This window comes from Rhinoraja longicauda, chromosome 7 (genome assembly GCF_053455715.1).
Source record: "Rhinoraja longicauda isolate Sanriku21f chromosome 7, sRhiLon1.1, whole genome shotgun sequence".
NCBI classification, from domain to species: Eukaryota; Metazoa; Chordata; class Chondrichthyes; order Rajiformes; family Arhynchobatidae; genus Rhinoraja; species Rhinoraja longicauda.
The window spans coordinates 53,049,624-53,063,285 of record NC_135959.1 but is presented as its reverse complement, the minus strand read 5'-3'; the positions used below and the strand labels follow the sequence as shown (position 1 = coordinate 53,063,285).

General features: G+C 41.9%; 1 protein-coding gene across 1 annotated transcript in view; it reads left to right on the top strand.

Moving 5' to 3' along the window:
- The window catches only part of slc9a2 (solute carrier family 9 member 2), a 68,942-nt gene that overhangs the window by 27,421 nt on the left and 27,859 nt on the right, over positions 1-13,662 (top strand). The window contains exons 3-4 of the mRNA XM_078403212.1: positions 1,112-1,575; positions 9,588-9,838. Coding sequence (XP_078259338.1) covers positions 1,112-1,575; positions 9,588-9,838 — 715 coding nt within the window. The remainder of the gene's footprint in view (positions 1-1,111; positions 1,576-9,587; positions 9,839-13,662) is intronic.

Sequence of the window (13,662 nt, the reverse complement as noted above, 5' to 3'; positions counted from 1 at the left end):
CTTTTGTTTTTATTTCAACTCTTTTTAAATATTTTTTTAAATCCTTTCTGTGATCTAGATCCTTCACAGGGGTTAGAAATCACTTCAATCTATTTTCTTGGGACCACCTTGCTTTAACTGCCATTACCAACTCTTAAGTGTGTTTATAGCTGTGCACTTTACTGCCCCAAACATCTGAGTTATTTTGTTGGTAAGATTTTGCGACAGCTTCCTCAATGCTCATTTGACAATCACTTGCCCCTGGGGTTCATTCCACAGCTATCTGTGCTGTTGCACATCTCTCCCACAGACTACGCTCTGCAATGGCGATGTCTCTCAGTTGAGCATCTAACCACCCAGGCACCATCTATCTCCACTTGTACCCTGACTCGACTGGCTGTCTGTCTTTCATTTCCCCTTTTCGGTAAAACGACAAAACAGATGAATGAGGAGAGTGAACCTGTTTGTTCACTGCTCTTTTTCCTGTTCCACTGAGTCCTGAACCTTCCCAGCATGTGACAGCAAGCATTTTAATCCTGTCTGCTCAACTCTTTGGGTTTCTGGGTGTAGTCTGCCACAATTATCCATAGTGCAGGTTTACTCTCACTTAGCACTACAGTGCACTTCAATAACTCTGGTGTTAAAAATACTTCTGTGGAGTATGTGCTTTTTACTTATGGTGCTTTTCTAAACCTGTCTTTTGGTGCCTCGGTTCATTACTGAGCAGTATGCATAGGAAACCCACAATCCTGACAATGTGCTGCCAATTTATTTTGATAAGAGGTTGGGAATTTTATTTTTGCTGCAATCTTTTGTCATACGAAAACTGCAAAGGCGGTATATATATTTTACAATAGGGAACGCCTGACACATTATCTTGAGGTAGTAGCCATCCATCCATCAAGCTTAAGGTAGCTTTAACAATTACTACATGTACTATATTATCATTGCATATTCACCAAAAGGGGAAAATATAGATATTCTAAGTTTTAGATTTTTTTCTTGCTTAAAAATATTGTTTGGCTGCATGTCCTGTTCCACATAGCGTTCCTTAATCTGTCTGTTTTTAATGGGCTAACATTTGTATTCTGTCTTTTAATGGGCTAATATTTGTATTCTGTCTTTCTTGCAGGATTTCACCTTTATCATAAACTCTCAAGTTATGTGCCAGAGAGCTGTTTGCTGATCATTATCGGGCTATTAGTGGGAGGAATCATCTTTGGAGCTCAAGAGCGATCTCCTCCTGTTATGAGCACAGATGTCTTTTTCCTGTACCTGCTGCCTCCCATTATCTTGGATGCTGGTTACTTTATGCCTGGCAGGCTCTTCTTTGAAAACATTGGGACCATCTTATGGTATGCTGTGATTGGCACCATATGGAACATAGTTGGCATCAGCCTGTCATTATATGGGATATGTCAGGTTCCAGCTTTTCAATTGAGTGACATTACACTCCTGCAAATCTTATTGTTTGGAAGTTTGATCTCGGCTGTAGACCCAGTTGCAGTTTTGGCTGTCTTTGAAGAAATTCACGTGAATGAACAGCTTCATATCTTGGTATTTGGAGAGTCGCTGCTTAATGATGCTGTCACTGTGGTAAGTAACTCAGCCACTGCTACCCTTTATGTATGCTTAATATTATGGCAATCTTTATGGATCATAGTCGTACTATGTGGAAACAGGCCCTTCGGCCCAACTTGTGCACACTAACCAACATATCCTATCTACACTAGTCCCACCTGCCTGAGTTATCATATCATATCATATATATACAGCCGGAAACAGGCTTTTTCGGCCCACCAAGTCCGTGCCGCCCAGCGATCCCCGTACATTAACACTATCCTACACCCACTAGGGACAATTTTTACATTTACCCAGCCAATTAACCTACATACCTGTACGTCTTTGGAGTGTGGGAGGAAACCGAAGATCTCGGAGTTTGATCCATGTCCTAAACCTGTCCTATCCATTAACACCGCTCCCTTCCTGTCCTGTGCTATGTAACTAAGTCATCTGTCACTAATTCCGTCCAAGATCTAATTTATCCACATTCATTTTTATTTGAGGACTATCCAACACTTGGTTTATCTTGTGAGGTACTCACATAAGAAGCTTCTCGCACACTGATTAAAATTACTGATCTTTCTTACTTTTTTAATGTCCTTACTCATCATGGACCTGTCAATCTCCGCTTTAAAAATATCCAAAGACTCTGCTTACACAGCTGTCTGTTTCAACGAATTCCACAGATTCACCACCTTCTGGCTAAAGGATTTTTTTCTCATCTCCTGTCTAAATGTACATCTTATTCTGAAGCTATGGTCCTAGACTCTTCTACTAGTGGAAATGTCTTCTCCACATACACTTTATCCAGCCCTAGGTTTTAATAAAATTCCCCCCTCATCCTAAACTCCAGCCAGAACAGGCCGAGAGCTGTCAAACACTCACCATGGGTTAACTTAAACCTCCCTGGGACCATTCTTGTAAACCTCCTATGAATGCCCCCCCCCCCCCCCCCCTTAGATATAGAGCCCAAAACTGCTCACAATACTCCAAATGAGGTCTGTCCAGTGCCTTAAAAGCGGGGATGTAATGCTGAGGCTTTCTATGTTCTAGTCCCCTCGAAATGAATGCTGACAAGAGCCCTGACCTTTCCAAGGTCACCTATCCATTTTCTCCAGAGATGCTGTCTGACCTGCTAAATTATTCCAGCATTTTGTGTCTATCTAACATTGCATTTGCCATCCTTACTACTAATTCTGCCTACAAATTAATCTTTTGGGTATCCTGCACCAGCATTCCCAAGTCCCTTTGCACCTTCAATTTCTGAATCCTCTCCCCATTTAGAAAAGTCTATGCCTTTATTCCTACTGACAAAGCATATGATGGCACTCTTTGCTACGCATGCTGTGGCATGATTCAGATGATAATTTGCTTTAAAGAAGGAAACTAATTGTGTTCTTTTATTCAGAAGAGTCCAGATTTAATCCAGTTATGGTGAATGCTGATAGTTGTTTTTATCAGGTAGATGTTCTTTTTTGTTTCCTGGTGGGGAAATCCAAAACACTGCCCATCATTTTAAAATTAGTTACAGTAAACTATATGAGAGAGAATTTGGGAAGCTTTGTTAAACTGAGTAATTGAAATCTGGAAATTGCTACCCCAACAGGTATAGATTAGTTGAATCAGTTTGTTTTCTAAACTGATAGATTTTGATAGCTGGAAGCATGAAGAAAATGTGGATGAAATAGGTTTAAGCACCAATTAAAACATAGTCATTGTTGTACAGCATGGAAACGGGCCCTTCGGCCCAACTTGTGCATGCTGGTCAAGATGCCCCATCTACACTGGTCCTACCTGCCCATCTGTCCAAATGTCTTTAAAATGTTATGAAAGTACTTTCCTCGACTACCTCCTCTGGCAGCTCATTCCACATACCCGCCACCATGATTTGAATGTATGAAACAAGCTAAGTCACATGACTGGTTCTTCACCCAATGCTATATCTTGCCATTTAAACTGTGCCTCATTTCTTTTCGAGCCTCTTCTCCCCCTTCCCTACAAAAACCCCCTCAAAATTAAAAGGTGCAAATCATGTTTGTATTAATATGCATGTGAACCTAAACCCTTTCTTCTAATTATTACACTGCATTTAATATCTGACAATTTTTAAAATAAAAAGACTATTTTAATAGCTTATATAATTGTTATCTCAACATATTTTAGTACAATTTAAAAAAAAATGGAAATGTAAAGAAATTTTGTACAGGTCATGGCTGATTTTTTTTTTTTTCTTTGAATTGTGTTTATGCAACAGTGATGCGCACCTCTGTTTATTCCTTTATACCCAAATGCTTTGAATTATTTATCACCAACTGAATTAATAGATTTAGTTGCATGGTAAGATGTGGTGAAAGAAGATTCTCAGTACAGGAACATTATTAAGAGAGAGTTTACTGTGTCAGATGTTAGAATGCTTACAGTATTTATCTGAAACCACTCAAAACTTCATCCTCAACATTGATGGTCTCCCAGTATCCACCTCACCTCACATCCGGAATCTTGGAATCATCCTTGATCAAACCCTCTCCTTCGACAAACACATCAAACACATCACAAAGACAGCCTTCTTTCACCTCAAAAACATTGCCCGTCTCCGTCCATCCCTCTCCTCCACATCTGCAGAAACCCTCATCCACGCCTTCATCACCTCCCGTCTGGACTACTGCAACAGCCTCCTCTATGGCGCACCCTCAAAAATCATCAATAAACTTCAATACATTCAAAACTCCGCTGCCCGTCTACTCACACACACCTCGATCCGTGACCATATCACCCCCGTCCTTTATAAACTCCACTGGCTCCCCATCCCCCAGAGAATCCAGTACAAAATCCTCCTCATAACATACAAAGCCCTCCATAACCTGGCCCCATCCTACCTGACCGACCTCCTCCACAGGCACACTCCCACCTGCACCCTCCGCTCTGCCGCTGCCAATCTCCTATCCCCCCACATCCGGACCAAACTCAGATCCTGGGGGGACAGGGCTTTCTCCATCGCTGCTCCCACCCCATGGAACTCACTACCCCAAACCGTTAGAGACTCCTCCACACTCACCACATTCAAAACATCACTGAAGTCTCACCTGTTCAGTACTGCCTTCAACCACTGAAGGTCACCTCACCTTCTGTCTCCTTTCTCTGTTCATTTATTTATTTACTTATTTATCTATTTATTAATTTCCCTATGTTCTCAAAATCTCTGTAAAGCGTCTTTGAGTATATGAAAAGCGCTATATAAATAAAATGCATTATTATTATTATTCTTCCTTTTTCTGTCAAAAATAGTTTAGTGTTGTTTCAAAGTCAGTCAGACAAGGTGAACCTTGGAGGCTGCACGTGAATGCAAGTGCTGTGCTAGGTGACTATTCACAATGACTAGACCAGCAATTGTATTGAAGGGTGATTTCATGCTTTTGCAACACACCACTCGTTAATATTGTTGTCTACTGCTTTTAGTGCAAATTTAATTTAAATTAAACCAAATATTTATAGTCTAATTTACAAAAATTCAAATTTTACTTTTTCACTTCCTCAGACGTGAACCTTGGTTTACAACCTTGGGCTGTGTGACCTCCTAGAGAGGGTCATACAGCACAGAAACGGGTCCTCCAACCCGACTTGCCCATGCCGAGCAAGATGTTCCAACTATACAAGTCTCGCCTGTCTGTGTTTGGCCCATATTCCTCCTTTCCTTTCCACGTACCTGTTACCTCGACACCATTTATAATATAATAAAAAGAAACTGCAAGTGACGATTTATACCTAATATAAACACTGCTGGAGTAACTCAGCGGGTCTCTTCAGAAAATTGGTAGATGATGATATTTCAGGCCGGGAAATATCCTCACCCAAAGCGTTACCTATCCATTTTCTCCAGAGGTGCTGCCTGACCTGCTGAGTTACTCCACCATTTTGTGACTACCTTAACACCATTGTTTGTTTGGCACTCCAGGTGTCGTTGGAGATCATAAACTTTCAAACATAAGCGGTCAATTGTAGCGCCTCATCCTGGTAAAGATTTAACTAACATTTGCCTGATGTATGTGGAGCTATTGCGTCCCATTAATTAGAGTAAATGAGTTTATTTCAGTTTTGGAGTTTTATTCCTCTTTTAGCTTTGCACTGCTGAATACCTGAAGGGCACATTCTCCCAAAGTCAGCATCATGAAAGACTCCAAGTATTTAATAATAAGCATATAATGACTTTAAATCCAACTTGATTCCTGTGTCCTCTTGGCAATCCCATCCTGTGACCTAATTCAGATTAATTGGTCTATTTTTGAAGACAAGCATCCGGAATACAACCAAAGAATATTATTAGATTGTTGATGCATGAAATCTTACCCTGGGACTAGATGTTGTCATTTGGCTTGCTGAGCCTGCCAGTGGGTTTGGCAGAATTTGTAGGGGGAGCTTAGGTGGTGTCTTTCCATTGCATTGCAAAGCCTTCTGTCGGTTGTCCATACTTAGCAATGTTCATAAGGTCATGGATCACAGCAGCTCCTGAGGGTATCAACATTGTGTGGGAAGGAACTGCAGATGCTTATTTAAATCGAATATGGACACAGTGCTGGAGTAACTCAGTGGGTCAGGCACCGTCTCTAGATAAATGCTGCCAGCCCTGATTTGTTCTGGCCTTTTTCTACATCCAGTTTACCCCCCTCCCCTCTAGTTTCAGTCTGAAGAAGGGTTCTGACCCGAAACATTACCCATTCTTTTTCTCCAGAGATGCTGCCTGAGTTGCTCCAATGCTTTGTTTATCATTGCCATGAACGTTGTGTTTGATTTGAGTTTTTTATCCTCTCACTCCTCTTCCTCAGCTGGCAGAGGCTGGATTGGCACACATGAGATGAAACTTGATTTTATCATTGATATCTACCTTAACAGAAGTGGAATATGTTTGTTTGGGTCTTGCCCTAGACCTTTTATTGTTGTGGGGTTGTAGTGGCTGAGGGGTTCTATAAGTGGCACTTCTAATAAGCACTGATTGGCAATCTTTCCTTGATTAAACCCTCGAGTCTTGGCAATCATCCATGCTTGCCCTAGTGTTATTTGGGACAGGTTGATAGAGAATGATTGTTTAGCTTGTGTTGAGAATTATGCCCAATCTATCATTTTGAACTGAGCTCAAAGGTCCTAAGGTACTATCTAACTCTCTGGAGACACTGGGACTATCTTTAATCAGATTTTTCTGGACTTTAGTACAGTCTAATCAATGTTATGTTCAGTTCAATCTAGTTTATGGGAGGCTCATTCCCAATCTCGTTGTACCCCTGGGTACAATGACAATAAAGATGTATTGTATTGTATTGTTTATTGTCATGTGTACTGAGGTACAGTGAAAAGCTTTTGTGTACTAACCAGTCAGCAGAAAGACAATACATGACTACAATTGATCCACTTACAGTGTATAGATACACGATAATGGCGTAACATTTAGTGCAAGGTAAACCCAGAAAAACCCGATCAAGGATAGTCCAAGGGTCACCGGAAAGGTAGATAGTAGTTCAGGACTGCTCTGTGGTTGTGGTAGGATGATTCAGTTGCCTGATAACAGCTGAAATGACAACCCGACTCTTGTGCTCAATGCTTTAGTCAATGAAAGCAAGCATAGCATACACTAGTACATCCCTGTCTACCTGTGTTGCAACTTTAGGGGAGCTGCTGGTACTCCAATGTCTCTTGTTCAACATCACTCTTGTGTTTGTTCTGTCCTGGTTTGCCCGAGTGACAATTTATCTACCATTCCCTTTCCCCTTTTTTCCCCAATTACTCTCTAACTTTGGACAACCACCAATGTTGGTGTCATTTGCAACTTGCCAATCGTGCCATCTACAGGCTCATCCAAGTCATTAATAAATAGACTTCTGTCCACCTGCACTCTTTCATCAGCCACCTGTTCTAGTAATGCATTTTGTGTTGCATTTCCACCTTCGGGTGCTAGTAGAACTGTTTCTCCTCCCTTGAAGTGTGGTGGTAGTTTTAAGACTTAAAACATAGAAAAGTACAGCGCAGGAACAGGCCATTCAGCCCACAATGTCTTTGCCAAATATGATGCCTGTTTAAGCTAATCTCCTCTGCCTGCACATGATCCATAATCCCTCCATTCCTGCTTATCCATGTGCCTATCTAAAAATCACTTGAGCACCACTGTGTCAGTCACCATCCCTGGCAGTGCATTCCAGGTGCCCATTGCCCTCTTTTTAAAACAATTACTTGCCCTGCCACATCTCTTTTAAACTTTGTCTCTCAGACTTTAAAACCATGCGCACTGGTCTCGGACATTTCCACCCTGAATAAGGTTCTGACTGTCTACCCTATCAATGCCACTCGTACTTATCTCTCAGTGCTCCCCACAAACTCTGGTGTTGCAGGGAAAACAATCCTAGTCTGTTCAATCTCTCTTTATAGCTAATGCCAGCAGTGTTAATCCAATGGCAAACTATTGCATTGAATTAGTTCCTGGATTTCATGGCCACTCTATCCAAACCAGTCCTGGTGTTTTCTGTTGGAGAAGCCAAAGTCTCTTGATGGGTACCAATTCAATCTATCTCTGGGTAGCTCACATGCTGTAGTCATTGTATGGCTCCTGCTGGTTGTTTGCCATCATGTCACACCAAGGTACTATCTGGGAAGAGCTATTTTCACAATGTTTGAGAGACTGTCTACATTGGCTTTCTTGTGGGTGCTTCTGTTGCCATCATTGCTTTTGGACTCCAGCTAGTTTAGTTTAGTTTATTATTGTCATGTGTACTGAGGAACAGTAAAAAAAAAAAAAAAATTGTTGCATGCTATCCAGTAAAAAAAAAGACTAAACATGTTTCCAATCAAGCTGTCCACAGTGTACAGATAAAGGGTATACCATTTAGTGCAAGATAAAGTCTGTTTAAAGATGCTTCGAAGGTCTCCAATGAGGTGGATATGAGGTGTGGACTGCATTCTACCTGGCAAGAGGGCGGTTCAGTTGCCTGATAACAGCAGGGAAGAAATGGTCCCTGAATCTGGAGGTATGCATTTTCAAACTTCTGTACCTCTTCGTTGAGGGGAGAAGAGGGAGTGACCGGGGATGAGACTGGTCCTTGATTATGCTGGTGGCCTCGCCAAGGCCGCGTGGAGAGGCAACGCTAATGGAGACGAGAGCTGGTTAGGTGATGGGTGGAAAAGAGGCTCCACAAGGCTCAACTTGTCCACCTTTGATTCCAAACTTGATTCTTCCTAAAATTAATTAATTTATTTAAAACAAAATGAAGCTTTCATTTGGTTTAGTTTAGTGATACAGTGTGGAAACAGGCCCACCGAGACCACACTGACCAGTGATCCCCGTACATTAGCACTATCCTGCACACGAATGAATGAATAAGTTTATTGGCCAAGTGTGCAGATACAAGGAATGTGTCTTAGTGCTCTGCTCACAAATGACAACACAAACATACAGTTAACAATTAAGAATAAAGCATAAACACATCAAAACAATAAGGGACAATTAACACGAGGGACAATTAACAATCTTTACCGATGCCAATTAACCTACAAACCTGCACGTCTTTGAAGTGTGTGAGGAAACCGGAGCATCCAGGGAAAACCCATGAGGTCATGGGGAGAACTTGCAAACTCCATCCAGACAGCAACCATAGTCAGGATTGAACCTGGGTCTTCGTGCTGTACGGCAACAACTCTACCGCTACGCTACCGTGCCTTCCCAAGGTGCAAGCATTAAGAAGTCTTTTCAGTCAGAGTTGTAAATCTGTGGAATTCTCTGCCTCAGAAGGCAGTGGAGGCCAATTCTCTGGATGCTTTCAAGAGAGAGTTAGATAGAGCTCTTAAAGACAGCGGAGTCGGGGGTATGGGGAGAAAGCAGGAACGGGGTACTGATTGAGAATGATCAGCCATGACTCGAAGATGCTGGCTCGAAGAGCCGAATGGCCTACTCCTATTGTCTATTGTCTTTTTTGACGTGTTCTGTTGGTTTGATTTGACCGTGGTGATGGAATGCCCACTATCTTGAACATGTACTTTTGGGTGATGTGTTTTTGTTTTTCTTTCAGGCTCTGTACCACTCATTCAAGCTGCTCTGCCAGATGCGCAACATTGAAACTGTGGATATCTTTGCTGCAATTGCCCAATTCTTTGTGGTGAGCATTGGCGGCATACTAGTTGGAATTATCTATGGATTTGTTGCAGCTTTCACCACCCGCTTCACTCAGAATGTTCGCATAATTGAGCCGCTGTTCGTCTTCCTGTTCAGTTACCTTTCCTACCTGACAGCAGAAATGTTCCGCATGTCTGGCATCATGGCGTAAGTATCCAAATGATCTGTCTACTGAGTTAATTGAAGATCAGTTTTACACAAGTCATTTTGTCTCAATACAGCTTGGTTAGCAAATGAGTTGTGTAGGAAGGAACAGCAGGTGCTGGTTTATACTGAAGATACACAAAATGCGGGAGTAATTCAACAGGTCAGACAGCATCTCGGAAGAAAAGAAATAGGTGACGTTTCAGGTCAGAACTCTTCTTCAATCTGAAACGTCACCTTTACTTTTAAACTTCAGAGATACAGCGTGAAAACAGGCCCTTTGCTCCATCGAGCCCATGCGGGCCAGCGATCACACTATTTTACACACTAGGACCAATTTACATAAGCAAATTAGCTACAAGCTCGTACTTTTTTGGGAGGAAACCGGAGCACCCAGAGAAAACCCATGCAGCACAGGGAGAATGTGTAAACTCTGTACAGACAACATCTGCAGTCAGGATCTAACCCGGGTCTCTGGTGCTGTAAGGTAGCAACTCTACCGCTGCATCACTGTGCCTCCCCTGGCTGCAGAAAGGTATCAGATTGTAGCTATGACAAGGTGCAGAATTATGTGTTGGACTCAGTTATGTATCTTTCCACTGCTGTGCCCATAACCCATTGAGTAACATACCACAATACATTTTAACAAGGCTGAACTGTATTTCTAAATAATGCAGGATGTGAAAATTATTATTATAAAGGGGCCTTTGTGCATGTTATCTGATTGCAAAAGTTGGTTTCAGGTGAGATGGTAGGTAATGTGCCCGAACTATCTAACCCATGTTCAGGATCAACATTGAAAGTGGATTAGGGAGTGGCTGATGGAATTTAGCTTGGACAATTGCAAATTGAATTATTTAAACTGGACCAGGCCATGGGCAATGAATGACATGACCCTGAAGTGTGTTATTAAAGTTCCTGGAAAATGGCAACACTGATGAGCAAAGTGGTGTAGGAAATGTATGGAATACTTGCCTTCGTCACACAAGGGCATTGAATGCAGGAGTTAAGGTATATTACAGTTGTACCAATCTTTGGTCAGGCTATACTTGGAGCTCTGTGTAGTTCTGGTTGCTGGAGGAAGGATATAGTTTCAGGTAGAAAAGATTAATGGGAATGTTGCCTGGACTGGAGGAATTAAGATACGAGAAGAGATTTGATGGTCTTGGACGGTTTGCCCTGGAGTAAAGGACACTGAGGGGTGAATTTGGTGAGATTTATAAAATTAAGGGACATAGATAGGGTAGGTGGTTTGTATTTCTCCAGGGCAGGGGAGGAGGAAGCTACAGGTGAGAGGGGAGATATTTAAACAGGATTTGAGGGATGGTTATTCATACAGACTGGTGCGTATATGGTGTGTTGGCAGACATGGTGGCACAGCGGTAGAGTTGCTGCCTCGCAGCACCAGAGACTCTGGTTTGACCCTGACTATGGGTGCTGCCTGTATGGAGTTTGTCCATTCTCCCTGAGTTTTCTCGGGGTGGTCTGGTTTCTACCCACATTCCAAGCACATGCAGGTTTGTAGGTTAATTGGCTTCTGTAAATTGTTCCCAGTGTGTAGGGTAGAACTAGTATATGGGTGATGGCTGGTCAGCATGGACTTGATGTGCTGAAAGGCCTGTTTCCACGCTGTCTCTAAACTAAAATAAACAGACTGTGGTAGAGGCAGGTACAATTAGTGTAAAATACATCTGGACAGGTACATAGATAGGAAAGGTTCAGAAGGACATGGGCCAGGCATAAACAAATGGAATTAAATCGGTAGGCATTTTGATCAGCATGGACAAGTTGGGCAAAGGACTTGTTTTCTTGTTGTATAATTCTGTGTTTATTCAAATATAATAATTCTGTTGCAGTGCCCTGAAAGTTCTTGGCATGTACATTATTTTGATTCCACACTGCCCGACCTTAAGTTAGATGGTCATGCAATGAAGTTTAAAAACGGCCAGTTGGCAGTTATGGAGAGATATGGGTTTTTGTTATGTTTTTCCATTATAAATTTGTTTTGTGTGTTGTCCATAAACCTGAAAATTTCCAACACCATGGAATGGAAAATTAGTTGACACACTATCTTGCTCCTGCACTAATCTCACCAGGTGGTTAAGTTTACATACATTTCATCAACCATAGCCAGAAAGCTTTTTGTTTGCATATATATGACCAGTTGATCTACACTACTCAATTTCATCTGTGCGAGTGCTCGTGGTAATTAAAATCAGTGCATATTTATTTTTCAGTGCAAGCAGTGAATCTGAATTTCCACATATACAGTATACTTCGAGGGAGTGAAAATGTGAAACTGTTAGCTTTTCTTTTGGGTGTACTTTGTGTTTTAGGCAGTTTGGCAGAGGGGTGTCAAATGAAGATACGGTTGCCCCTTTCAGAAAATTGAATGGGCTGTAGTTCAGTAACTTAGAGCGTTTGAAAGTCTGAATTTATAAGAACAGGTTGCATGCAGTGGGTCTATTCTTCAGTCTGCAGAAGGGTCTCGACCCGAAACATCACCTAATCCTTTTCTTCAGAGATACTGCCTGACCCGCTGAATTACTCCAGCATTTTATGTCTATCTTCGGTATAAACCAGCATCTGCAGTTCCTTCGTACGCATCTAGTCTTGGGAACTGGAGTCTCCTGCCCTGCCACATTTTGTTTCAATCCTTGAGGAGCACCTGAGAAACAATTCAACTGTTGTAATTAAAACAGGTTATCTTGCCGCTTATCACTTTTGTTGCTTGTTTGACCTTGTGCTGTGTTTGCTATGATTTAAAAAGTGGCCTAAGGCAAACTAATCCAGAACACATCGGAACTAATTTGAGCTTCTGATTCATCAGAATGTTTCCTGTGAGTATTAGTTTTGATAGGATTGGAGAACTGCTAGATATTTTCCAGTAGCTCTGCCCTTTCTATGGCAACTGTGTGTGTGTGTGTAGAGCACCTCCCTGGTTTCCTGCTTTGCCAAGCATCAACTGACAGTGGACCCGAACAGCATCAAGCCAGAGAATAAGCAATAACCAAGAAAAGTAACACTCTGGGGGCAGATGCAATGTGATTGAATGTTTCAGGAAGTAAACAGCCCATAAACCCAAGAGCCTGAACTTGCCCAAGGTTGGGACTTCCAACAATGGCTGTTTTTTAAGAACCAAGTAGGATACAATTGGCTTCATAAAATTGTCACAGATGATTTTATGAAGATGTTGATGGGATTTGAGGACCTGAGCTATAGGGAGAGGGTGAGTGGGCTAGGATTTTATTTGAGTTTAGTTTAGATACTGATGCAGCAGGGAAATGGGCCTTTCATCCAATTGTGTCTGCACCAATTAACAATCACTCATACACCAGTTCTAGGTTATCCCAGTTTCACATCCTACACACAAGGGGCAATTTACAGAAGCCAATAAACATACAAACCTGTACATCTGTGGAATGTGGGAAGAAACCGAGAGAACCTGGAGAAAACCCGTGAGGCCACAGGGAGAATGTACAAACTCCATACAGACAGTATCTGTCATCACACGCAGGTCATTGGCACTGTAAGGCCGCAACTCTGCTGCTGTGCAACAGCATAAGGGGTAAACACAGAGGTGTATAAGATCCTGATTTAAGATTTTTGTTTATTATGTTATCTATGAGTACTCTGTTTATAGACCTATTGTGTTGCTGCAAGTAAAAAAAATAATTGATCTGTTTTCCTACAAAATAACAATGAAACAGTCTTGAGTCTTGGCCAAGCATTCCCTGGTTAACTCATGCCTTCTCCACCCAAAACCACCCCTCTTCCCAGGTACCTTCCCCCTGCAACTGCAGGAGATGTAACACCTGTCCCTATAC